The sequence below is a fragment of the Emydura macquarii genome, unplaced genomic scaffold (assembly GCF_026122565.2).
Source record: "Emydura macquarii macquarii isolate MOO-44397 ecotype Brisbane River unplaced genomic scaffold, CSIRO-AGI_Emac_v2 contig_2768, whole genome shotgun sequence".
NCBI classification, from domain to species: domain Eukaryota; kingdom Metazoa; phylum Chordata; order Testudines; family Chelidae; genus Emydura; species Emydura macquarii.
Window position 1 is genome coordinate 32670782 of NW_027132905.1, and position 27813 is coordinate 32698594.

The following is a 27813-nucleotide window of genomic DNA, read 5'->3' on the forward strand; positions in this document are numbered from 1 at the left end:
CAGGGTGTGTGCGCACTGTCATCAGAAATTTTTCCCTCAGTGGTACCCATCAGGGTGGCTTGAATGCCTTCTGCTGCTGTGCACCACTAGGCACTGTATAAAGGGCCAAGTTGACCCTGAACCTCCTCAATTCCTTCTTTCCACATAACTCCAATGCAGAGGTTTGGGGGGAGGATCATGGAATGGATATGTGCAACACATCTCAAAGAACAACAGTTATGAAAGGTTAGTAAAAGTTTTGTGTTCCTTTCCCCTTCTGCTTCAAGTTGCAAATTCAGCTGTTGGGAGGAATTCAGTTACCTCATTTTCCTGGGGGCAGGAAAGAGAGAGCAATAGAGAAAAGCTTTTGTCTTCTGATGTTCCACAATGTTCGTCTGGTGTTGATGGGCCTTCTCTTGTTGGGCAAGAGAGAACACCTCCTGTTGGAAACTAGCATTGTTATTAATACTTCTCTCTGGTCTGGTGATTTACAGTTACAGAGCAAACCCAAATATTTCCTTATAACATGGGACACAGATATTATAAGTGAGATTAATGCATGCAGCAATTTACAAGCACCTCATAAAGTCTAAACACAAAGCACATTTTTATAATCTAATACCTATTTTCATAATACTAACATGAACCAGTCTGGTTACAGCTGTGTATTTGTCAGTGTTCAGTTGAAACCTAGGGGCCTTGTCATAAGCTGTGAGCTGGTCTGCCAGCATCACAACTACCTGTACCACAGAGTTCCTGTTTGATCGTGGGCAAGTCACTAATACTAAACTTGCACAGATGGTCACTCATGTTTCTCATTTCTGGGTGTCCAATCTGAAACCTCTGGTGTTACTTTTAGACGTTCTGAGCACTCACAGCTGCAACTGAAGTCAAAGACAGCTGTGCTTTGAACATATAAAGTATATATAATGCTGTGTCCTCTGAAAAGTCAGGCTCTACATCTCTCAAACTGGGCACCAAAATCTGTGCCTCTGTTTCCCATCTGTATAACAGTAATAATAATACTTCCTCATCTCACAGAGTTGTTGTGAAAATAAATTCATTAAGGTTTTTAAAGCACTCACATACTATAGAAAACCCCATAACAAAATTAATAATTCTGTTTTCAGAAAAGGGTTTGAGTAGTGTGCAGTAAATAAGACATAAGGCCACACATTGGTCATGGGGCCAAAGTACCTTATCCATCACCTTTGGAAGGTGGCTGTCGCGCCTTGTTGGTCAAAGGGCATAGTCTTAAATTGATATATGCTGAATGGCATGTACAAGGCTATCTTTTCTCAGGATTGTGGAGTCAAGGGGATCTGCCTTTAACCTCTGGATAGATTGAGGGTCGTGATGTAACTGGCAGCCCCTAACCTCTCTAACAACTTGTCGACCATTGGCATCAGCTAGGCATTGAATTTTGACACTGTTGACTTTTTGGAAGTCTATGCAGAATCTGGTAGACCTGACCTGTTTAGATAACAATGCCAAGAGGCTTCGCCACTCCTTCTGTGACACCTCAACTACTCTGAGATCTAATATAGCCTGTATTCCTTCTGAACTGTTTCCCACATGTATATCAGCAATGGTTGAAAATTCTCTCTCACCTCTTTTTCTGGCTCAATCTCTGTGTGATGAAACACCAGGTGAGTCTGTCCGGGTACTATGGAAAAGACCAAAAGCTAAGGACTGGGCCAGTTTTCAGATCTGCCATTTTTGTTCCATTTGCAGGTCCTTTCCTACTGGAACTTGTTTGGAACTGGAGGTTATGGGGGCCTGTTGCCCTAGTTCAGGTTTTAGGGGAAATAGTGCTAAGAGGAGCCCCTCCCAATCTTTCCAGGCCAGTAGCAGGTTTAGTGTCCTTCCTCTTGCCTGGCTGGCAGACTTTATGGTTTGCTGCTCCAATCCGTCTGATCACTTTAAAGGGGACTTGCCATCTCACAAACAGTTTGGCGGAGCAGATACATAGATGGGGTGCAGAAGTAAAACCAGTCAGAACTCCCAGAGGCAGACTCCCTTCTTGTAGGCTTGTGTTTACTGCAAATTAAGGCAAGCACATGTTCCTTTGTCTAGGACAGACCTGTCTGATGACTTCTGTTTGGGCAGGGCTGTGGGGTTTGGAACATGTGTTCATAACATCATACAGGGAAATCTTATAACTTTTAAATATGTGTTGCCTCACATATTTTATCAGGACATTACTGACCAGCAAATTATGAGTTTTCAAAGGATACCATAAAAGGCATACCTTGTACAAAGATTATTACAATAGTGTGTTGGGTGTGAATGCAGGGATGTATTCCATCACAGCAGCAGTGTAGGCTAGGATCATGAGTACCTGCCCAGGGTTCCAGTCATGTTTGTACTACCCTTGATGCAGCCTGAATCTTTACTGCTGTTTCTTGCCACACTAGCTACATTAAAGCTGCAGTCAGACCTTTGACAGGAGGGTGGGGCCTACAAAATCCTAGACATTGTGCTTCGTCTGCTGGCTAGTCAAGAGAGATGAATTTTATAACCTTTTTAAAATCCACAGCCACTGGGATTCCAGCAGACAGTGCCCCATTTCCCCTCACCCTGCTGTGCCCTCCCAGCAATGCCTCCTGCTGTGCCCTCCCACCTAACAAATGTTCCCTACAGCCATAGCCTCCTCACACATCCTCCATGGCCCCTAGGTTCCAGGGTTCCCCTTTCCCCTGCTCATGTGTAAAAGAAGATCCTCTGCCCCTCACCCTCCTGCAGACCCTCAGTCAGGAGGGGACTCTGCAATTCCGCAGCCCACATAGAATCATAGAAGATTAGGGTTGGAAGGAACCTCAGGAGGTCATTTAGTCCAACCCCATGCTTGAGGACAACAGAGCACAGAGCACCTTCCCTCCCACAAGCCTCTTCCTTCTGCCTGAAGGAGTCGCTCCAGGGCTGCTCTATTCCCCATGACTGCCTCTGGCTGGTAGCTGAGCTCACTACAGCCCCATGAATACCAGCTCCCTACAAGCCCCGGTGCCAGAAGCAGAGAGATGCTGGGAACTGAAGCTGTGATGAACATGGAGGGAGCCCCTATTCTCCTCAGTCATGCCCTCTCATAACACCCCTCCCACAACAAACAAGGGAAGTTCACATGCAAAAACATTTAAGGTAGAATTAAGACTCCCTCAGCTCTGGGGGGTAATTCCTTAACTCCCTCAGCTCTGCTCCCTTAGCCTGGGTGTGTGTGCTAATTCATTAGCTCCCTCAGCCTGGGTGCGGGAAGGGGTAATTCACTAACTTCCTAGGGACTGGGGCCTCCTAGAGGACTCTGGGGATTAGAGTTGTCCCTGCAGGATTGCACAGGCTGGCAGAGTGGAGCTGGCTGGTGTGTGCTGGTGACCCTGCCTGGAGCTGTGCCTGAGATCCTGCTGATGTGGGGTAGGTATCCCCTCTTCCCCTCTCTAGTGCAGGCTGGAAGGTGGTCTCTGTATTGCTTTCCCTCCCTTTGTTGCACTGCGCGGGGCTGACTTGCTACCCTTCTTGCCCCCTGTGCAGCTTCTAGCTGGCATGTGGATGTTTGCGCTCCATGACCTCCCTGATTAGCTGCAGCCTGGCAGGGAGCTTTGCTGCAATTTTAATTAAATGATAAGGGGCAGAGCCCCCGAAGTGGGGAGATAAGCACACTAGAGTCTGCTGCCACACTCGCCTGGGCTCTTTCTGATTAGCTGTGAGAAGCTCCAGAGCAGAGCAAGGGTTGGTTAACCCTTGGAGGGAGCCTGGAGGGAGAGATGAGCTGCAGTAGGTGGCAGAGGGAGATAGGAGAGGCATATCCAGGGGACATGGCTTCAGGACCAACCAAACAGAGCTTCATCTGGAAACACGCTGGGTGCCATAGAGATGCCAGGGACACGGAAGCCCAGCTATCCTCCTTATGCCTTTCAGGCACCCATGCTGAGATCCTTGAAGCCACGGAGTGTCTGAGAATCCGGGGCAGGAAAGGAGAGGATTGTGCCTTTGTCTGTGTCATAGGCCCAGGCACAAGGCAAGGCTCCAGGGTCAGCTGCTCAGGTTCCTTCTGCAGCACACACCATGCTACCTTAAACCCTTTGGAACTCAGGGCCTTGCAGCTGTGGGATGCCTTGAGGCACATTGTGGGCAGCTTGCCCTGTGTGGGAAAGAGCTCTTGCGCTGCTGCTATGGCCACCATAGACCCATGTGAACCTCTAGTTTCTGCCAGTCAAAGGAGGAACTGCAAACACGGAGCCCCTGAGGGAACATGAGGGAGACAGGCAGGAATACGGGCTAAAGGTCCGTGCTAGCACAAAGACAAATGGGGGTAAACTGTCCTTGAACAAACTGAAGCTGGAAATAAGAAGGTTACTAGCCATCAGAAGAGGGAAGTTCTGGAGCAGCCTCTCAATGAGTTGTGGGGCAAACCCCCTAACTGATTTAAGAGGGTGCATGATAAGTTTATTTTTGAGGTAATATGACCGGGTGCCTGTGATACCAGGAGGTGGAACTAAGTGACCCAGCAGGTCCCTTCCAGTCCTATGCTCCTGTAGTGGGTAGGAGCTCTGGACAAGGCACGTTCCTCCATCTCATGGGATCGCCCTGAACTAGCAGCACAGCAGAGGGCCTGGTGGCAGAGCTTTGCACCAATCTCCCACTACCAGCAGGCTCTGTGGGGAAGCTGGGAGCAGCGCCTGGGTCAGGACTCATAGGGCTTCTGGGAAGAGCTCCTTGAGTCTATCACTAGAAGGCAGGAATGATTCTTGCAGGAGCCATTTAGAAACGTACCTGTTTAATCATGATTCCCAGTTTATAATTATATTTTGAAACCTGTCAGTTTGCCACCTTTTAATCTATTTAATGTCTGCCGTGTTCATTTTACATCTTTCTAGTTTTTTAATCCAAATGGCATGTCGTACCAAGTCAAAGGCCTTTTAGGAGTCTAAGTATGTTACTTCAACACTATTACCTTTTCAACCAAACTAAATCTCCTCAAAAAAAGATATTGTTAGTTTGAGAGGATCTATTTTCCATAAACCAGTATTAATTGGCATTAATTTTAGTACCCTCCTTTAATTCTTTATTAATTATTTCCATATCAGCTGCTCCATTATCTTGCCTGCATTGGATGTGAGAATGATAGACGTATAATTATTCCGGTCATCCCATTTACCCTTTCTAAATATAGGCACAAATTTAGCAGTTTTCCAGTCTTCGGAAACTTCCCTGGTGTCAAGACTATCTGAAAAAACATCATTTTGTACAGCAGCACCTCAGCCAGCTCTTTTAAAACTCTTGGATGCAAATTATCCAGACCTGCTGGTTTAAAACTGTCTAACATTAGTAGCTGCTATTTAACCCCTGAGATAGTAGTGGAAAGGAAAGAGTGTTATCATATGATGAGACTGCATCATATGTTTTTTCTCAAATACAGAAAAAAATATTAATTGAATACTTTTGCCTTTTCTGCATTATTATTAGGGCTGTCAATTAATCACAGTTAATTTATGCGATTAGCAGAAAACAAATTAACTAGATTAAAAAAAGGTTGCGATTAATCACAGTTTAATTACACTATTAAACAATAATAGAATATCAATTTAAATTTATTTTAAATATTTTTGGATGTTTTTCTACATTTCCAAATATATAGATTTCATTTACAACACAGAATACAAAATGTACAGTGCTCACTTTATATTATTTTTAATACAAATATTTGCACTGTAAAAAAGATAAACATAAGAAATAGTATTTTTCAATTCACCTCATACAAGTCCACACAGTCCTACTTCTTGTTCAGTCAATCACTAAGACAAAGAAATTTGTTTTCATTTATGGGAGCTAATGCTGCCATTTTTGATTTACAATGTCACCCTGAAAGTGAGAACAGGCGTTCTCATGGCACTGTTGTAACTGGTTTTGCAAGGTAAAATGTTTCAGATAGGCTAAATATTTGTATGCCCCTTCATGTTTCGACTCGTAGGCTCTAAAGTTTTGCATTGTTTTGTTTTCGAGTGCAGTTATGTTAAAAAAAATCTATATTTTATCAATTACACTTTCACGATGAAGAGATTGCACTACAATTCTTGACTGAGGTGAATTGAAAAATGTTATTTCTTTGATGGTGAAAAGTTCCAGAGGGGTAGCAGTGTTAGTCTGTATACAGCAAAAACAACGAGAGTCCTGTAGCACCTTAAAGACTAACACATTTCTGCAGGCATAAGCTTTCGTGGGCTACAACCCACTTCGTCAGATGCAAGACTGTATCATAATGCACTCAAGGGAGCTGAATTAAGGTTGCATGGACAACCCTAATTCTGGCATTTCCTAACTTTTGAGTGCTTGACTTTGTAAGCCTCATAATGTTCTTTTAACATAATTTTAAAAATGTAATTATTATGCTTATTATGATTGTGCATAAACATCCTGGTGAGGAGTGGAAGCCCACTGTTCTAGGCTCTGTACGAACACACAGGAAGAAATGTGTCCAGTACTAAAATATTAAAATCTAATTTGTCTGTTGTAGATGCTTGAATATGGTCTTCTAGGTGTTGTTGGGACCAATATGGAGTCTGGGAGCTGTCTGGATGTGAGGGGATTATTGTTTGGTTCTGAGGGAATTTCTATCTGGGTGCTGTGGGGGCTTTTGCTGAGTCTGAGAAGCCACCTGTTTGACTAAACATCGGCCCCTAGATAGACAAGCTCCAGAGACTAATACCAAACCTTACAGCACTCAGAGACAGCCATCTGTCTTGGGGAGGGGGGGTGTTTATGTGGGGTTTAGGAAAACAATTGCCTTGGTGTAGTAGGAGCTGTTCTGGTATGCTCTAGGGCTGTTATTTGATCTCTGGAGCTCACTGTCTGGGTGTAGTGGAAGCCATTAATTCCAGAGGGAGCAGTCTGTATGGGTGTTTTAGGTGCAATTGTTTGGTGCCGGGGAGCCATCTGTCTAGGTGTTGTAAAGGTGAGTGTTGGTTCTGGGGAACTGCCTGTGTGTTGTTGGGATCTGTGATTTTGTTGTCGCGGTCAGCATTGGATCTGAGGATCCTTATGTGTAGGTGTTGTAGGGATGGTGTTGGGTTCTGGGAGCTGGCCATCTGGGTATTGTAGAAGGTCAGTGTTGGGTCCTGGGAGCTGCCTCCGTGGGTGTTGCATGACCAATGTTGTGTCCAGGGAACGATTTGTGTGTATGCTGTACTGACCGTGTTGGGTTCAGGGAGCTTTCTGTATGAGTGTTTAGGAACTGATATTGGGTCTTGTGTGCCAGATGTCTGGGTATTGTAGGTATAGTGTTGTTGGGTCCCAGGAGCTGCCATTTTTGGAGTCATAGGGTCAGTCTTGGATCCCTAGAGCTGTCTACCTGGGTTAGGCTGTGATATTGTGGTCCTGGAAGCCTTTGCCTGTATATTGTGATGGTGCTGGGGCTCAGAAGCTGTCTGTTTGGGTTTTGGAGGGATGGTGTTGGGGACCGGAAGCTGTCTGTCTGTGTGCTGTAGGGACAGATATGGGACCCAGGGAATTCTCTGTGTGTGTTTTCATCCCTTTCTCTGCAGCTCCTCCATCTCTAGGATTTCTCTCCTCAGTGATCTGCTCCAATTCACTGCTTCCTCCTGTGGAATTAGGCACTGTTCCAGCAGCAGCCTGCCCCCAGAGCTGGAAAGTGAAATTGGTGTTGTGCTGTGTTGTTTGGGAGGCAAAGCTCTCTGGCCTGTGTCCATGTGCAGTGATAGAAAGGCAGGGATCTGAAAGCTCAGGGGGTCAGCAACACTGACTTCTTCTTTCCTAGGCCAGGACCCTCTGTGTTCCCTTTGGCAGTGTAAAGCAGATGCTGTGCCTAAGGCTATCTGCTGGGTAAGGCTGTGGGTTGGGAGAGCAGGCTGCTCTCTGGAAGATCCAGCATGCAGATCTGGGTGGAGGGGAGAGGGGGTACATGAGTGGGAACCCACAGCATGACCAATCCTTCAGAAGAGTCCTTTCAAAGAACAGTGTTGGGTGGGAGTTATTGAGCTGCTGCCAAGCCAAGCCCCTGCTGAGCCCTGCCTGTGCGAATGTCTGGCTTGCTGCCTTTGGAGGGCCAAGCTGCTCAGCACCTTCTACCTGGGAACCAAGGGAGGGTAATTAGGACTATTGACATCTGTATGTGGCCCACTCACTAGCTACACACAGCTACCTCAGGGGAGAGGGGTTGTGTCAGTGTTGTCAGGAAGCATCAACCCAGGAAACAGGACCAGTATCCAGAGGGATCCAGTATAGGGGAGCCACACCCCAGGTGAGCTGCAGTATAAGGGAATGGTGCCTGGGGGGTCACGGCAGTAAGGACACAGCATCCTGGGAGCAGAGTCCCTCGGAGCAGCACTGGGAGGGGGAAGTAGCACTGGGCTGAAGAGGTGCCAAGGGAGCAGGGCTATAGGGAAGTGATACCATGATACCATGGTTCATTGCCAGAGGGGTGCGGTGCCCAGGGGAGCAGCGCCCTGAGTGTTCAGTGCTGTCGGAAGAGCCTTCCTGAGGGGATCATCACCAAGGAGCATTTCTGCAGCGTGCTGCAGGGCTCCTCAGGGAATCACTGCACCCTGCTCTACTCTAAGGGAGGCATTTTAGAAATGGACCCAGCTGTGTCCCCACACCCCAAGGGAAGGAGAAAATGCTACAGTGAAAGACTGAAGGAGCGCAGTCTGTGCTTGTCAAAAGAAGATTGAGGCTATGTCTACACTGCCGGCAAAATTCGATGGCAGTCGACAGGAGATATGCAATGTACATAGAGTAGATTGTGTGTCTCCCATTGACTTCCTAACTTCTACCTACCATAGTGTCCCCACTACGGTGCACCGATGGGAAATGCCCTCCCGTCGACGCAGCGTTACTTTTTTTGTGGGCGTGGATTAGTGGCGTCGGCTTCTAGATCGATTGAATGGGTCGCCACTGCTGACAGTACTGCCATCAATGTAGATGTAGGCTGAGAGGTGATGATTCTAGTGTGCAAGTACTTTCATGGAGAGAAAATATTATGTGCGCGAAAGGGCTCTTTAATTTAGCAGAGAAAGGCGGAACAAGAACCAATGGCTGGAAAGGAAACTGAAGCAAGATACATTCAAATTAGGAATAAGGCATAAGGAATATGGAATATAAGGAATATAAGGAATAAGCTGCCTTTCTGGAAGAGGCTTTAGCCAAACCCAAGTTACTGGGCTCAGTACAGGAATCGATGGGGCAGTTCTCTGGCCTGGGCTATACAGTAGGTCAGACTAGTGGTTCTCAAATTGGGGATTAGGACCCTTGATGGGGTAGCGAGGTTATTATGAGGGGGTCGTGAGCTGTCAGCCCCCGCACATGCCGGGGCTGTGGCTGTCAGCCCAGTGCATGGCTGATAGCCAGAGCCCTTCAGAGCTGGGTGGCTGGAGAGCAGCAGCTGCTGGCTGGGTTCTGTGAAGGCAACGCCACCCCCCGCAGCAGGGCAGAAGTAAGGGTGGCATGGCATGGAGGGTTGTCACTTTTTGGGGGGGGGGGTCGTCACAGCCTGAAATATTTTCAAAGGAGGTCCCAGAAAAAAAAAGTTTGAGAACCCCTTTTCTGTTTGTCCCTCCCCGGTATTAAAATATATGAGTCCCACATCCCATTGTACTCCCTCAGCCCTCCCTACACTACTGTGCTTCCCTGTCCCTTCCCACCCTGCCGGACTCCCCCATCCCTCCCCTCTGTGCTCACTCGCCTTGCCACACTGCCCTGTTCCTCTTCTCTGCTCTCCCACGGACCCCCACCGCACTGCACTCCATTGTCCTTCCCTCACCACAATGTTACCCTGTCCCTCCCTGCTGCACCATGTTCTCCCATCTCCCATCTCTCCTCACCCCACTGTTCTCTCCCATCCCTTCCAGCCATGCTTGCTTGCCTGACTGCTCTACCCCATGCCTTCTACACATTCACCCCACCCTGCCACTCTCCCCCATGCACCCTTCCGCAACACTCCCTTGACGTGTTTCACCATCCCTATGCAACCCACTTCTTGTCCCTCTCCGAAATGCTGCCCTGCCAGCTCTTTCATCCCTCTCAGCCACCTTCGCTCTGCCAGCTGCCTGCCCCTCACTATCTATCCCCATGGGCTTCCCCAGCCACCCACTCATCTCTCCCTGCACCCTCCTGCATTGGCTTACCTTCCTCTCCTCTCCCCTCCATGCTACATCTTTACTTTCTTGGCCCTACCTGCTTCCCTCTCCCATCTCATTGCTTATCCCTCTCTTATGCTCCCCTACTGCAGTTCCCCTCAGCTTGCCTGACCCCCAGATTACAAAGTGCTGCAGGCACCAACACCAGCTGAGCCCCAAATTTTGACTCCCTCCATGCACAGACATACCCAGATGCACAGCCCTTAGAAATAGCTTGACCCATACCAACTCTGACTCCCTACCCTTCTGGGTGCAAATGAGCTCCCCAGGCCTGCAGGGCAAATCAGGTGTTTTCGTGTGGGCGTGTGCCGGCCTTTTGGCTCATGTGTGAACTCCTGATTTTGCAGCTCTGAGCAAATGGGACATGACTCTGATGTATGCATGTGTCTATTTATATGTGCCTGTCTGTGTGTGTGAGTGTTCACGTCAGTGTGTGTCTGTGTGTAAGTGTGCACATCAGTGAGTGTCTGTGTGTGAGTGTCCACATCCAGGTGTATGGGAGCATGTATGTCCATGCATGGATGTGTGCATGCCTGGATGAGTGTGCGACTGTGCGTGTCCCTTTGTGTGAATGTGCATGTTTGTGTGAGTGTATGAAGTCTGTGAATGTGTGTGTGTCTTTGTGCATGTCCATGAGTTTGCATGTCCATGTCTGATGTGTGAGAGCCTGTGTCTTTGTGCATGAAGGGCTTTGTGCTTCACTAGTGAGGTTCCCACTGCCCTAATCTAACTCCAATGCCAAACTCTGTGGCGGGGAGTTGCTTGGGGATGGAGTCGGAATTGGAGGATGGTAAGAAGAAAGCAGAACTGTGAAGAGAAGAGAAAAGAAAAATGGTGGGAAAAGAGAGAGACAGAGGCTTGGAGCTGGCATGGTCAGAGTCAGAGAAGGGCTGGCAAAGGCAGGGGACTAGTGAAGGATGGAGGTAGGTAGTACTGGCTGGGGTTCTGCAGAGGCTGAGAGAGGGGGCTGATGGAGGTCAGGGGAAACTGGAGCAGGTTAAGAGGAGCTAGAGGAAGGCCTCAGTGGGCAGTGTTGGCCAGATAGTCTGGCAGAGCCTGGGATGGGGCCAGTGGAGTCCAAGGCATTGGTGAAGGCAGCAGGTATCAGAGGAAGCCTGGGGGAAAGAGGTGCAAGGCAGAGATGCAGGGGAGGGCTGATGTAGGCTGGAGGGGCTGGCAGGATCCTATGGGGAGTGTGTAGGCTGGGGGCTGTATAATGACGTGACCCTGTCGTCCTTTTTCTGCTCCTCATTAGAGTCCCCTGATCGGAGTAGGCTGTGAATGGGGCTCTGAACTGAGGTATGTCTGCTCTGCACGGCTTCCACCAAGGTTTTACAGCTAACATGTGCCCCAGGGGATAGGCCATGGGAGGAGCCTCCCTGCTCATGGAGGGGACTCACTGGGGGTGACCAAACCTATCTAGGAACTGGGAGAGGGAGAACCTGTGGGCATGACACAGCTGCTGCAGTAGCCAGGGGAATTGGGGGAGGCACTGTGGGGATGACAGCAGATGCCGGAGCAGCGGGTGGGAAGCAGTGGAGTGAGGCAGTCACTGCAGGAGCTGGGTGAAAGCAGGGAGGTTACACAGCTATTCTAAGAGCTGGAGGTGTGGAGTGCAGTGGCCAGCTGGTTATGTCTGAAAAACAACATTTTCCAGAACATTAGTTGATCATTAACTCTGACTCTGAGCACCAGCCCCTCCTGTTTGCCCTGCAGCACCCAGCCAGACAGCTCTCACCTCAGACTCAAGCAACCAGTCTGTGGGGCTTGACTGCTGGCCCTCAGCATCTCATCCATGGCGCCTGTGCTCACATCTTGAGCCTCGTCTACAGGGACCTGGCTTAGTGGACTCATGGATTTAGTGTAGGAAGTCTGCCCTCTGTGAAACCTGTGCAAGGGAGACTCAGGAGTCACGTGTCCTAGAGCTCAAAGCTGTGTGAAGGGGAGCAGGGCAATGGGAGGGAGCTGTTGGAGAGGGTGAGAGCATTGGGGCACCGTAGGACAGGGAAGAACTGGAAAAAAGGATTCTCAGTTGGAGTGACATGGGGACCCTCTCTGGGTAGCAGCAATGTCTAATGTTGTGTCACACCTCAGGCTCTGGGCTGGGCATGTGGCAGTGGGGGATGTTTCCGGGGTGGAAGAGTACTGTGCATGTGTTTGCACAGTACAGTTTGGGACCTTGAATTTTGCTGGGGGAGGCACTGTTATCTGTGGTGTAGTGTGTGTGTATGTGTGAGATGGGTACGGTGTATATGTGTGAATAGTATGTCTGAGTTGTTTATGTGTTGGAAAAATTGCGTATCTGATGAGTTTGTGTGTGGTGAAAGTTTTATGTGTGTGGTATATTGTGTATATGCAGGGTAGCATGTTGAGGGGAATCCTGCGTGTTGTGAAGTGTATTGTGTACTGTATGTGAGTGTTTTGTAAATGGTATAATGTATGAGAGAGGTGTAGTGTGGGGGTGCACTGTGTGTAGTGCAGTAGAACTGCAAAGATAGGAACACCAGAGTTAGGAACTGACCAGTCAGCTGAACACCATGTGGAACCGGAAGTAAGCAATCAGGCATCAGCGGAGCGGGGAAAAAAAAAGAAAGCAATAAAGCAAATACAGTACTATACTTAAAGGTCGGCATGCAGAACAGAAGCAGCCTGGGGTCTGCGCTGTTTCCTGTAAGCAAAGGGTGGTGTTTCAGCCCTACTGCCAACCCACCTCACTGAGAGGGGGAAGATGTTTTCACCACCACCCTCTTGTTAGGAGAGGGACAAGCAGTCTGGGAAAGAAGCTACAGCCCGCCATAGGGAGCTACTGAGCTGCTTCTGATGTAGCCAAAATTTGGCCTGACATTGGAGTGGGAGCCAGAGTCTGAGGCTCAGAGCGACGGCCTGCATTCTGAGCTGTGGAGATGTTTTAAAGGGCCACAGCCTGTGCACTGATGCAGCCCAACTTTTGACTGTGGCTGCACCCCTAGATCCTGCCAGCACCTCTAGGAGAGCAAGGGCAGGGGAGGGAGGAGCACTGGCAGCAGTCTGGCACCAACCCCCTGCCACATGCTGCCTCTGGAGCGCGGGGAGCAGCGCACTGAGTAGGGTGAGCCTTGGGGAGAGGTGGCTGGGGGATGGGGCTTGTAGTGCCAAGGGTGCAGGGCAGGACCCCCCAGTTCAGCCCAAAGTCAATAAACAGGAATAGGGCAGGGAGCTGCTTGCAAACCAAGCAGTGTTGCCAGGTGCCACCTTTGCAGACATCTCTCCCAGCCTCATCTGGAAGACCCTGACTGCAGGGTACTGTACCATGATGTTTGTTCAGAGTTATGAACATTTCAGAGTTATGAACAACCTCCGCTCCCAAGGTGCTCATATCTTTGAGGTTCTACTGTATGGAGGGTGTAGTGTGTGGTATAATGTGTGAGAGAAAGGTGTGTAGTGTGTTTGGTATTGCGCGGGGGTGTGGTGTTTGTGGTATAGTTTGTGTGTGTGTCAGAGAGGAGTGTAGTGTGTGTTGGATAGTGAGTGTGGGTGAGAGAGCTGTATAGTGTGTGTGGTTTTGTGTGTGCGGGGGAATAGTGTATGTGGTATAGTGTATGTGTGGGCTGTGGCATGTGTGGTATAGTGCATGTGTGAGAGAGGGTGTAATGTGTGTGATATTGGGGAGAAGTGTAGTGTGTGTGGTATAATGGATGTGGATGAGAAAGGGGATGTAGTGCGTGGTATTGTGTGTGTGGTGTGTGTATAGAGTATGTGTGTCAGAGAGGAGTGTAGTGTGTGTGGTATTGTGTGTGAGAGAAAGTGAGAGAGGTGTGTGTGTGTGTGTGTGAGAGAGAGAGAGAGAAGGGTACTGTGTGTGTGTGTGTGTGTGTGTGTGTGTGTGTGTGTGTGTGTGTGAGAGAGAGAGAGAAGGGTACTGTGTGTGTGTGTGTGTGTGTGAGAGAGAGAGAGAGAGAGAGAGAGAGAGAGAGAGAGAGAGAGAGAGAGAAGGGTACTGTGTGTGTGTTATAGTGTGTGTGTGTGTAAGGGTGACAGGCAGAAGGGAGTAGTGTATGTGGTTTTGTGTTTGTGCATGTGTGTGTGAGAGAGAGAGGGGTGTTGTGTGTGTGTGTGTGTGTTAGTGTGTGTTGGGGTGACAGAGAGGCAGAAGGGAGTACTGCGTGTGGTCTTGCGTATTGTGTGATCCCTGTAGCACAAGAATAAAGGAGGCCAAGCAGCCTCCGTTGGGTCCCAGTGCCTGGCTGGATTTCCCAGGGTGGGTGTGCTGGAGGGGGCTGTTGTGTGTGTACAGTGAGTTGGCTCACAGGAGGCCCTGGGTATGTGTGTGTCCATCTGGGAGGGTGGCTAAAGTGGGGGTCTGTGTATGGGACCCGGTTACTTAGCTGTCCCTGGGGCAGAAGAGTAGTTAGTCCAGCCTGGTGGTGCCTGGTGCAGCGCAGTGAGTGGTTCCCAGGAGTGGCTGGCTGTGTTGGGATGGGGGAGCGGTTGGTGCCCAGGAGTGGCTGGCTGTGGCCAGGTAAGGAGAGTGACTGGTGCCCAGAGATACTCAGTGGTACCCAAGATGGGGGAGTGGCTGTTGCCCAGGGATGCTTGGCTGTGTCTGGGGGTAGGGATTGGATGGTACCCAAGAAATGCCTGGCTGTACAGGGTGGGCAAGTGTCTGGTGCCCAGGGATGCTTAGGTGTATCCAGAGTGTGGCTGGTACCTGAGGATGCCTGGCTGGGCCTTGGATGGTGGAATGGCTACTCCCCAGGGATGCCTCACTGTGTCCGGAGTGGGACAGTGGTTGGTGCCCAAGGACCCTGGCTTGTCCCAAGGTGGGGGCAGTGGTTGGTGTCCATGGGCAGCTGGTACCTGATCCCCAGGCATCTCTGGATTTGCCTCATTTGGGGAAGTGGCTGATGCCCAGGGTGGGAGAGTGTTTTGTGCCCAGGGACACCTGGCTGTGCTGGTCAGAGAGTGGCTGATGCCCTACTTGGTTGCATCCAGGTGGGGGGAGTGGATGCTGTCCAGAGTGGGGGAGCGGGTGGCTCAGTGATATCTGTCTGTGCTGCAGGTGTGGCTGGTACTCAGGTATACCAGGCTATGCCCTGTGTTGGGGAATGTCTGTTCTTCAAGTGATGGTCCCTATTGTATTCCACTGAGAGTTGTATGCATGTGCCATGCGTCTGGAGCCAGAGAATTTGAAAGTAGTGTGTCCCTTGGTGTGCACATGTGCCCCTGCTCTGCCTCATGGTTTTGTCCAAGAAGATAAAGATCGGGGCGGATTGTCTATGCCCTCAGTTCCTTCTCACCGCCTCATAGACCGAGTCGGAGCTGCTTGTGTCTTCTCGTCTCTCTCTGACACATTTTAAAATAAAAACAAATTGCAAAACTGGTTTCACAATTGTATATAGTTAGTTTTTTTCTTGTTTTACTGTAGTTTTTAGTGTTAGTTTTAGTTTTAGGTCTTTATAGACTTTGGAATCTCCGTTTTCAGCCAGTTCACCCCCACTCCCCCAGTACCCATGTTTAGGTACTGGATTATGCTGAAGATGCCAGGGTTCAAGATCCATGCATCCACAATGCCTTTTCTGCTTGGGAGAAGCCCACATGTAATCCTATCTGCCTCTCCTTCCCATGCCATACCCAGGAAGTCTGGGCTCTCTGCCTCAAGAAGCCATGAGTCTGCCATCAGATCCAGGCCGGTGGAACCCCCCATACATCAGCCTGAGAAACCCAGGAGTGTGCCTCTGACCACAGAGCTCCAGTCTGGTTCCTCCAGGAACTCTACGGATCCCAGTGAGGCAAGAAAGCATGCGCATAAGCATGGCAGGAAGTCTGACTCCAGACCCAAGAAAGATGATGAACCTTCCACGAGTTCCAGCCACAAAGAAGCGACATGGTCCAAGGCTCACAAGAAGTCACAAAACCCACCAGATCTGCCGGTTCCATCACCAAACCAAGTTCACCTTCCAAGTTGGTACCGTATAAGTCAAGGGACCCATTGGTTCTGAAGCAGTTCACTGCTGTGGCTCCAGTTCCATCTACTGAGTGCATGCTGCTAATACCAGGGGGGTTGAAGTTGGCGCCTGGGCCCCTTGAACTTTTTGCTCTGGGGGAAGCAAAATCTCCATACCTCCCTCCACGCTTTCCTACCTGGGACTTACCTCACTTGTGTCGTGCTGCCGTACGATTCATACAGTTCCACCGGTTCCAACGGCACCACCATTGGAACTGGACTCTGACTTATTGTCATCAGATGACTCGGATAGGGTTCAGGGGCTGCCCCTCCCCTACCACTGATACGAGTACCATAAGGCTCCACGGACTCGGTGGCAGTGCCCTCCATTTCCCCAGCAAAGGAGTCACTGGTACCCTGCTCTATGGGGCCCACCACAGCATGTCATGGATCCATCTTGTTGGCTGTACTGGGGGTCCTGGCCTCAATATATGTCTTTGGAGCCTTTCTATTCAGAAAGAGAGGATTCACTCCTCTCCCCACTTCGGGCATCCTTGAGTAGGCATTTGGTAACTGTTTTGGAGGATGAGCCGTTCAAAGTGGTTCCTATGGTACCGCCAGAACAGGATCTGTTCCCATCATCATCCCCTGACACAGCTGCGTCCTCAGCTTCCCCATCACCTACAGATGACTGTCATCAGTTCCAGGGCCTCTTGCTCAGAGCGGCTGAGGACCTCCATATTCCACTGGAGAAACTACAGGACAAACATCACCAACTTCTTAATATCCTGCATGCCTTGGTATCTACCAGGGTGGCTCTATCGATTAACAATCCCATTCTTCAAACAGTTAGAACTGTCTGGCACATTCCATCCACCTTCTCACTCCCAAGGGGGCAGAAAAAAGGTATTGTGTACTAGCTAAGGGATCTGAGTTCCTGTTTTCTCACCCTCCACCCAGTTCCCTCATACTATAAGTGAAGACAGAGTGGGCCAGGCAGCAATACCCATGTTCCACCCTGGCAGATGAGGTAAACAACTGGACCTTCTGGGGGGCAAGATTTTCTTGTTGGCCAACCTTCAATCTCCGATTTCCAGCTACTAGGCATTATTAGCTAAATATGACTTTCTCAATTACCAAAAATTGATGGACTTTGCAGACAAGCTTTCCCAGCACAATCATGCCCATGTCCAGGCTATCTTGGAGGAGGGCAAACTGGTCGCAAAAACAGTGCTCCAGTCCGCAGAGGATGCATTAGATAAGTCTTCATGTATGATGGCCACCTGGACCGTCATGAGGAGGGAATCGTGATTTCATTCATCTGGTTTCCCCAGAGAGGTGCACAGTATGATAGAAGGTCTCCCGTTCAATGAATCTCACTTCTTCAATCAGAAAATTGACAATTTCCTCCACTCTCTCAAAGATTCCAAAGCCAATCTGAAAAGTTCCAGAGGGGTAGCCGTGTTAGTCTGTATACAGCAAAAACAATGAGAGCCCTGTAGCACCTTAAAGACTAACAAATTTCTGCAGGCATAAGCTTTTGTGGGCTGCAACCCACTTCATCAGATGCATGACGTCAGATTTCATGCATCTGACGAAGTGGGTTGCAGTCCACGAAAGCTTATGCTTGCAGAAATTTGTTAGTCTTTAAGGTGCTACAGGACTCTCGTTATTAAAGCCAATCTGTGATCACTGGGTATCTACACACCTGCACCTAAGTGAAAATTCTACTGTCCAGCATCTGCACAATGATTCAGAACTCCTTAGTTCTTTCAGCAGTGGCCTTACGAACCTCCTCGGAAGTGGCAGAAGATTCAGCGACACCGTCCTCCAGATCTGTCCTCACAACCTTCAGCATCACATGCTTAGTCCTCTCAAAAGTGTTATTTCTGAGTACATCTGGAGAGTTGCCAACCACCTTGCCTCCTGCCATGCACCTGACCCACCCTTTTTGGGAGGAAGGTGCATCTCACGTTCCTTTTACCAGCTTGTAGTGTGATTAACAATGGACAACTGGGTCCTGGATGTCATTCGACATGGCTATACAATCAAGTTCACAATACTACCTTATCTACATCTCCCCTCCCACCCTGATCCCGCCTCAGGGACCACTCTCACGACAGTATCCTCCCCCTAGAGGTGGACTCCCTACTGCAAAGGAGAACGATAGAACCTGTTCCTCAAACCTATCAGGACACGGGATTCTATTCCACATATTTCCTCGTACCCCCAAAAATGGCAGATGGAGACCAATCCTAAACGTCAATTGATTCATACGCAAGACAAGGTTTTGCATGGTCACCTTAGCAACCATCATACTGTCACTAGAAAGGGGCATGTGGTTTATGGCTCTTGATATGCAGGACATCTATTTTCACATAGACATCCAACGGCCCACAGAAGGTTCTTGAGATTCACTATAGGGCCCTTGGCACTTCCAGTACAGGTTTCGGACTCACCACTGCTCCTCAAGTCTTCACCAAAGTTTTCTCTGCAGTATCAGCCCACCTCCAGCATCAGGGCATCCTTATATTCCCCTATCTTGATGACTGTCTGCTAGCAGTGTGATGCAAAGGGGAAGCTTGAGCCTCGACCTCCATGTTGTTCAGACTCCTTTCCTCCCTGAGAGTTAGCATAAACATTGAAAAACCAACTTTGGATCCCACGCAGTCCCTAGAATTCATTGGGGCCTCCATTGATGCAGTCTCAGCACTAGCCTACCAACTGAGGGACAGATTTCAGACCCTGTAGGAATGGATTGCCAAAGTGATTTCCAGTCCTTCTATTCTGGTCTGGACTTTCCTTTCCCTCTTTGGCCACGTGGTGACCTGCACGTACATCATCATCTTTGCTCGTCTCCCTCACTGCCTTCAGCTGTGGCTCCACTGGCTCTATTCTCCTACGAGGCATACCATGGATTTCCTGCTGACAGTCCCCCCTGAAGTCCTTTCCTCCTTCCAATGGTGGACGGACCCAGGTCAGGTCTGTACCAAGCTACCCTTCATTCATCCTAACTGGGCACAATGATCATGACGGATGCATCAGTCACCATGAGGGGTGCCCACATGGGCAAACACATGACACAGAGGACTTAAACCACTCGGGAGTCGAGAATGCACATCAATATTGGGCAGTATGGAGGATGTGTCATGCATTTCTCCTGTCCATTAAGTCCCATCATGTTCTCATGTCAGATAACACCACCACTGTGTATTACATCAACAAATAAGGGAGCATGCAGATGCTGGCGTTTTGTGCAGAAGCAGTTTGTCTATGTGTTTGGTGCACAAGATCCTGTTGTCCGCAGCCTATCTTCTGGAGACTCAGAATGTAATTGCGGACTCCCTCAGCAGGAAATTCATGGCCAACCACAAATGAGAGCTCCAAGACACTGCAGTCAGTGACATTTTTGATCAATGTGGGACTACGAACAGGGACTTATTTGCTTCCCACGCCAACAAAAAATGTATAATCTACTGCTTCAGAGGGGTCTCGATGCCTATTCCCAAGGCAATGTCCTAGTCATCTGCTAGTTGAACAAGATCATTTATGCCTATCCCCTGCTGTCGCGACTGCTGCTTGTCCTTCACAGGATCAGACGGGAGAGCGCAATAATCATTCTGATCGCCCTATTCTGGCCACGCCAGTTCTGGTTCCCCCACTTTCTCCGCATTTCTCCTGCTGGCTTTCCCAGAACTGCTCACACAACATGGCAGCAGAATCAGGCATCCCAATCCACAGACTCTTCACCTCAGAGCTTGTTTTTTGGATGGCAATCTTTGTTAGAATAGGAATGTTCATCAGCAGTACAAGACATTGTCTCGAACAGCAAGCAGGAGTCCACAAGGTGTTCCTATCCAGCCAAGTGCAAGTGCTTCACCTCCTGGGCCCAACAGAGTGGACTTGCCCCTGAGGACATGGCATTCCCTTTCTTTTGGACTATCTTCTGTCTTTGAAGACATTAGGACTTGCCCTCAATTCCATCAAGGTGCACATAGCGGCTGTCAGTGCCTTCCACCCTATGTGGAAGGACAGTCGGTATTTACACATCCATTGACTGCTAGGTTTTGGAAGGGTCTTCTCCTCACCTGTCCACCCATTCTACCTATCACTCCCTAATGGGACCTCAACCTTGTCCTCTCAATATTAATGTAATTGCCCTTCAACTGGCCTCGTGCTCCCTGACTCTCCTTTCCATGAAGGTCACCTTTCTGGTGGCTGTTATTTCCATAAGAAGGGTAGGTGAACTGGGGGCTGTGATGATGGACCTCTATTTTAAAATGTTCCATAAGGACAAAGTTTTCCTACACCTGCACCCCAAGTTTTTGCCAGAGTTTGTATCCTGCTTTCATCTCATCCAACCCATACACTTACCTGCTTTCTTTCTGAAGCCTTGGCAGGGGAGTGGCACCTGCACTCCTTCAACATCCACAGGGCCCTGGCCTTCTACCTGCAGAGGATGAGATCATTCAGGAAGTCCCCTAGACTGTTTATCACTATAGCTGACAGGATTAAGGGGCAGGCGATCTTCACACAAAGGATTTCTAAATGGGTTTTGAGGTGTATTACGATCTGCTATTGGCTATGTGAACTGTCTCCACCCCTTGAGATGAGAGCCTATTTCACAAGAGTACACACATCAACTACGGCTGCACTGCACGATGTACCATTTCCAGAAATATGTAGAGCAGCCTGGGAGTTTGGTACATACCTTCACTGCACATTATGCCTTGGTACAAGACTCTGCGATGGAAGCCTCGTTCGGTACAGGTGTCCTCTGTTCAACCATTCCATCCTTCTTCCTCACACCCTCCACTGAATTAGGTTCTGCTTATTAATCACTCTCAGTGGACTACAATGGGGACCATTCTTCAAAGAAGAAAAGGAGTTACTTACCTGTAACTGGAGGTTCTTTGAGATGTGTGGTCCCTGTCTGTATTCCAGTCTCACCCTCTTTCCGCTTTGCTGCAGATCTCTTGGTTTGTGGTGAAGAAGAAACTGAGGGCACGGTCTGTCTGTCCCACTTTTTATCGCCTCGGATGAAACCATGAGGTAGAGCAAGGCTGCACGCACAACCAACATTACTACACTATTACTTTCAAATTCTCTGGCTCCAGACGCATGGCACATGTGTACAACCCTCAGAGAAATACGGATAGGGATCACACATCTTGAGAAACCTCCAGTAACAAGTAAGTAACTTCCTCATGCCCAGGGTGGCCTGGCTGTGTGAGGGATGGAAGAACGGCTGGTATCTGAGGGTGCCTGGCTGTGTTTGGGGTGGATTGGTGCCTAAGGATTCCTGCCTATGTCAGGGTTGGGTGAGTGGTTGGTGCCCAATATTGCCTGTCTATGCCTGGGGTGTCGGAGTCGATGGTGCCCAAGTATACCTGGCTGTGCCCAGGCTCGGAGAGTGGCTAATTCCCAGACATGCCTCTCTGTGTTTGGAGTGGGATACTAACTGATGCCCAGTGTGGGGGAGTGGCTGGTGCCCGGGGATCCCTGTCTATGCCTTTCATAGGGGAGTGGATGTTGCCTGGTTTTGCCTAACTGTGCCCTGGATATGGGGGTAGGTGGTGCCCAGGTATGGCTGCTTTTGCATCAGTTGGGCAAGTGGCTGGTGCCTAGGAATGCCTGCCTGTGTCTGCCTGCAAATGTGACTGGTAACTGGGGATGCCTGGCTGTGCCCAGCATGAGGGAGTGGTAGATACCCGGCAATGCCTGGCAGTGCTCAGAGTGCGGGACCAGGGATGCCAGGCTGTTTCCGAGTTGCAGGTGTGTCTGATATCCAGGTGTGCCTGGATGTTGCCAGGGTTGGGGAGTGTCTAATGCACAAGGATGTCTGGCTGTGCTCTATGTGGGGGAGTGTCTGATGCCCAGAGATGCCTGCTGGTACCTGGGTCGGGGGAGTAGCTTGTGCCTGGGGTGGGGAAGTGACTGGTCCTCAGTGATGTCTGGCTGTGCCAGGGACAGGGAGTGGATGATGCCCAAGATTGACTGGCAATGTGTGGGGTGGAGGAGTAGTTGGGACTCAAGGATGCCTGGTTGTGCCCAGGGTGCCTGGCTGTGTCCAAGGTGCAGGTGTCACTTGTACCTGGGGATACTTGTCTATGCTTGAGGCAGGGGAATGGCTTGTGCCCAGGGATGTCTGACTGTACTGGGGGTGGAAGAGTGGCTGGTGACTGGAGATCCGTAGCTGTGCCCCTGGTGGAGGAGAAGTTAGTTCTCAGGGATGCCTGGCTTTGCCCAGGATGGGGGAGTGGCTGGTACCCAGGGATATCTGGCTGTGTGCAGGGACGGGGAGTTTTCCTCTCCTTTGGTGTTATTTTCTTCTCCCTCCCTGGGTTCTGCAATACCATCACTGTTGAATGGGGGATCCCCTGTAGCAGGGTGGGGGCAGGTGAATGTCAGATGTGCTGGGTCAATGGCTGTGTCTGCCTGGCTCTAAGACGCACACTTGCGACATGGAATGTGCTGGGCCCAAAAGGACCTTAGCCCCAGGGCTGCTGCAGCAGTGAGCTTGAACATGGGGCCTGGAATTCATGAGTCCTGGGCTTTACGCCCAGCTCTGCCATTGCCTTTTTGGACCAGGCTTGCCCGTAGTTTCCCCTGCCTCCCAGGAACTGGGAAATCTGTGAGGCTTGGCCCATGCCAGCCTCTGAGGGCTCATGCTCACTGTGATTGTTCAGCCTTCCCAGGGCCTCATGGCAGTGAGCTTCCAGGAGCAATGGGGTCCTTCTCTCTGGCCTGGGGGAAGAGTGACAGAGATAGGACATGTTTACTGGGCACCTGGGCAAGTCCCTTTTGCCCCTGCTGCCAGCAGAGAGGCTGCTACACAAAACCTGTCAGCGAAATGTCCCCCAAAGTGCCATGGACTTCGTCCTGAGGGTCAAGCCAGTGCAGTGCCCTATGATCTGGGTCCAACAGTGGCTCCCATGCTGTGGGGCTTGGGCATGTAGGATTAACACTGCTCTTACTTCCCTTCTCTTCAGATCTCCGGCCTCTCCCAGATGTAGCCATGACTGGGACCTGCACCCGGGAATGCACGGAGTTCGGCCACTCCGACACCTGCTGGATGCCTGGCCAGTCCTCTCCAAACCGCAGGCCCAAGCATGCCCTGAAACTCTCCACTTTTGTGCCTTACCAAGAACGGGGGAGTCAAGAGCAAGTTGGGAACGGCAGCCCCAGACTCTCAGAAGAGCGCAGCACCAAAATGGCCAACCTCCGCCTGCTCCCCACATACAGTGCCTTCTCCAACAGTAGCCATGAGCCCTGCAAGGACTCCCCTATGGAGGAAATTCCTCTCACCCAGACCTCGGACTTCCAGCCAGCCACCACCCCCTCATCTCAAACCGCTAAGAGGGAGATCTACCTGTGAGGCGGGCCCAAGGGGTGGGAAGCAGACACATTTCTGAGGCCAGTGTCCAGAGGAACATTTGAAACTTTAATGCTTTATCGCTCCTGCAGCCGGTTCTCCAGGTCATTCCGTTTCCAGCCCCCTCCGGGTGAGATGCCCAACTGGCCTCTGAGGACACAGGGCAGGGCAAGGGAGAGGAAGGCCGTTTTAATTCGTTGTTAGGGGGCAGGGTGTGTGTGTGAAACCTAAGGAATTTCCAAGCACTTGAGGGTGCGTCTCTGAATTGCTGTGTCGGGGAGGGCTGGGCAGGTTCCTAGTGCAGAGGACACGGCTGGGGTGAAGGGCTTAGGTACCAAAGGTTCATGCAGAGCTGGTGGAGTTCCTGGGGCACAGGACAGAGGGTTGTCTCCATGCACAGGGAGCGAGCTGCCTGTTGCTTTACTGTAGACTCCTGTAAATATGAATCTTAGGAATGACATTCAAGTCCTGCCTGATTGAAACTTTTATTGTCCTTGAAACAAAAGACATTTCAACAAAACAAATCACAGGGAGCAAGTTCCAGCTGTGAATGGTTCGATGCATGGACGAGCACAGGGGAAGCCAGCTTCCAGCCCACACTCCTGTTTCATATTGTAAATATAGACGTGACTGGTTCCTCATACAACAGCGGGGAGCGGGAGGAGAGGGGCAGGGGCCTCTCAATGGGGCTGGGGGCTTTCTGATTTTACATCCTGACCCGCTTGCCAAATGCCATCACTGTGCCACAGGCTGCAGGCTGCCCAAGGACTGCTCAGTGCTAGAGGTGAGGGCCTGTCCTGGGGCTCCCTTTTGGCTCTGTACCCATGGCTGGCAAAGCTGAAAGAGCCAGGAGCAGGTGTGGGGAGCCCCAGTTTGATAACCACATCTCTGGCTGTGGAAATCCTTGGCTCTTAGCTCTGCTGGAGGGAAGGGAGGCACAGGTCACAGGGCCTCACCCCATCCCCTTGTTCCTGCTCTAGGCCAGGGAACTCCCATGGGGCCATCTGTGCCATGAACTTGACCTTTGACCTGTCCGCCTGTAAGCCACCATTTGCCTTTGTGAGGAGGAGCTTTGTCTCAGGGTCACGCCAGGGGCTGCTGCCCCTGCGAGCTGGAGTCCCACTGCCCTTAGGCCACAGAGCCACTCTCAAGGGCTCCAGCATTCTCTTCCAGTGTCAAAGGTCATCCAGTCTCCTTGGGGTGGCACCCTAAGCCCTCTCTCTCCCCGGTTCTGCCTGCCAGGTGCCAGCAGCATCTGAGGTCCCTTCACAGAGCACCAAGCCCAGTGAGACGCTGGGCAGTGCAGGGAGGAAGGACAGGTGCTGTCAGCTCCAGCAGGTGCTGGCCAGCTCCAGCAGGGCGTGGATCCAAGAGGTGGTCCTGGTGGGACGTAGGGGCTCCTCCTGGCTCTGCCTGAGCTCTCTCGCACTCTTGGAGGCCTGGGAGCTGTTCTAGTTTCTGTTCCATTCTCAACTGCTCCAGTTCTGGCCTGAGCCCAGCTCCAGACGCCTGTGCTGTCCCACCAGGAGCAGGGGGAGGGTGACTCATGCCTCATTCTCCCTCGGCAGTGCTCTTCCTCTTCCCATCTAGTGGGGATGCTAGGAGCAGCGTGAGATGCCCCATTGTTCTTCCCTTCCTGTCTCCTCAGCATCCTTCATTGCTGGGCTCCTCCTTGGGCGGGGAGGCCAACGGCAGCTTCAGGATAACATCCCCCTTTGCTATCTTTAGTCCATGCTTGGCCTTTGAACACAGGGGGAGCAGGCAGGCCCCTGTGCACCCTTGTTGGGACGCTGTGTATCTGCTGGCAGGGCAACCTCTCCTTTCTGGTGCCTGTGGGTGGCTCTTGGGACTTTTTCAGCACTGGGTGCTTCCTGCCAGGAGAGGGTATTGCAGCCCCACCCATCAGGCACAGGGGGTCTGGGGCTGTCCTGCAATCCTCGCAAGGAGTCACAGGGGGCTCAGAGCAGTGGCCCCAAGGGACTTTCCCTTTCCTTACCTTCCTTTGCCCCTGGTGTTCAGCAAGTCCCTTGCTGAGTAGCTCCTGATCTTGTGCTTTGGGCAGCGGTGGTGGGACATGGCCAGCTTCATGGCAGAGCCTCCTCAGGGCTGGGTGGCCTGATGGGCACAAGCCAAGCCAGGTCTGCCCCAAGGAGCTCAAGACCAAAAAGGCACAGAGTTGTCAAGATATGGGAAGGGCAGCAGAGGGCAAGGCTCCCAGCACCCTGTTCTTGTGTCCCCTCTCCTGGTGATGTGATGAGGGGCTGTGCCACCATAGGTCAGACCTCTAGAGGTGCCACTTAGGGGAGTCAGGACTCTCCTCCCTGCCTCTCCTGTCACTGCTCCCCTGCTTACAGGGCACTGGTCCAGTGGCGGACCAACGGGGGACATGGCCTCCAGGTGGGTGTCCGTCCAGGCATTCCTGGCCTGCCTTTCCCCATGCTGGTGGTGCTGTGGGGCCTGTGCTTTCTCTGGCTTGGCTGCCTGAGCACGTCACTTTCCTGAACACGTTTTTATTGTAGCTCTGTAGTTTCAGGGCCTAACTGGGCAGAATGTGCAATTTGGCCACATAGGCCAGGATCCTTGACTCCTCTGCCAGCTCAGCTGCTCCCTTCCGCACCCGGGCTAGGGTCTGGGGCAGCATCTCCTGTGAGCATCCCCAGGAGAGCTCCATGCCCTACAGAGATGAGGGGCCTCCAAGAGGGAGAGTGGGACCTGGCTCTCCCGATGGCCTGGCCTGTGGGATGGCTCTCCAGCTTGCTGCTTGGGTTACTAAGGTACCCCTGAGGCTCATGGCCCTTTGGTTTGGTTCAGAAGCTGCCTGAGGCAGCACTGCAGCTCACTTAGCTTGAATACAAGGCCATCTGTGCTTCTCAGTCTGTTTGGTTTGGGACTGAGGGGGGAATCAGCTTACGGGTGAGGACGGAGGGGGTGCTGGGGCCGGCCCAGAGTGGGAGTGCTGGGGTTGTTCCCTGGGATGAGGATGATGGTGCTGGGGCCGCCCAGGGTGAGGGCGGAGGGGGTGCCAGGTGAGGATGATGGGGCTGGTGATGGAGTTGGCAGGGAGAAGCTCATTTGCACAAAGATAAGCCAGAAGGAAAAAGCCTCTGTACATGGGGGAGGGAAGGTGCCCCACAGGCTCCGGTCTAGACAAGCACAGTGAAGGGAGGCTCGGGGGATACAGATGCCCCTCAGGAAGTGGGGGTCACTGAATTTAACACTGCACTAGGACAAGCCAGGGGATAAAACCAAAGGTGGGAGCCAGGGAGCAGTCGAGCTGTGGGAAGGACCTAAGCGACCCCTTTGTAGCTCTTTGGTGTTGGTTCTATTTATACGAGATTTCATTTCCTTGCTTGTGATGCCTTGTTTTTTGTACAGTTTTATGTACATGCAGGTGTAGCTTTTCTAAAGGAGAAATCCTATGGCAGAGGAAAGCACCCAGCTATTTTTCAGATGGTGACCTATGTCTAAGGCAGCGCCTCTTGCTAAGGTTGTATTGCTCTCAATGTGTGATGCATTTCCCTGTGCAGGGAAGGCTTTGGGCCTTGGGTTTGGTTTTCCCCAGGCACTGTGAGCACAATTGATTCCCTTGTAATTCTTTTTGTTTGGAGCCGTGAGCATGACACCTTTGTGAGCCCCTTTCTGTTCTCTCCCCTTCTGTTTGTTTGCTGAGCTGTCAGATGACAAACTCCATTGTAATTAGCCCTTCCCAAAGCTTTACAATAAAAGTGTGAAAACTCGGCTGCCTGTGCCTGCTGGATCCTTCCCCGCCCCGGGTGGTGTCATGTCAACTCGTGTCCTGCGGGGTCCGCGGGATAGGAAGGAGAGAGAGGACTGTGTGCATGGGGGGCTTTGCAGAGGCTCACTGCACTCCTGCTTCCCCTCCTCAGCCCCACAGCCTTCCCTCACTGTGGGGAAATACCCATGGCTACCCACCTGAGGAGGAGAGCCTGGCTCATCCATTCACTGCTCTTACCCCTCTTCCAGAGCAGGGTGGTTTCCAGGTGGGGCCTGAGAACGGATCGAGCACAAGAAGCAACATGATTAAAGCAGCCAACCTTTCCTAAAGCAAAGGAAGGGCCCAAGTGAATGCCCACGGATGTATCAGGTCCCAGCAGAACTGCACTTCTGACCCCTCTGGTCTGTGAGCACATCCCCTCAGGCCATTACCATCACCTCTCTGGGCTGGCCTCCCCCACTCTCCCATCTGCCCAGGGCTGCAGTGCCCTGGTGCTAGCCATGCTGCAGCTAGCTGCATCTGGTGATGACGCTCTGTGCCCACAGGCGAGAGCTCTCTCGTCGGCATTCTCCCGCCCACGGCGTGCTGTCCACACCGCACTTAGGGTGCTCAGTGCGTGGCTTATTCACAGCTCTGAATAACGTAAGTCATTCCG

General features: G+C 51.0%; 1 protein-coding gene across 2 annotated transcripts in view; it reads left to right on the plus strand.

The window, feature by feature from the left end:
• The window catches only part of PCDH1 (protocadherin 1), a 99091-nt gene extending 71932 nt beyond the window's left edge, over nucleotides 1-27159 (plus strand). The window contains exon 5 of one of the 2 annotated variants that reach the window (XM_067566962.1): nucleotides 23040-27159. In XM_067566962.1, the coding sequence (XP_067423063.1) occupies nucleotides 23040-23425 (386 nt within the window). In that variant the 3' untranslated portion in view covers nucleotides 23426-27159. Of the gene's footprint in view, nucleotides 1-11379; nucleotides 11605-23039 lie in introns of those variants that run through there. The other variant, XM_067566963.1, reaches the window with a different exon arrangement.
• The last annotated feature ends 654 nt before the right edge of the window (nucleotides 27160-27813 follow it).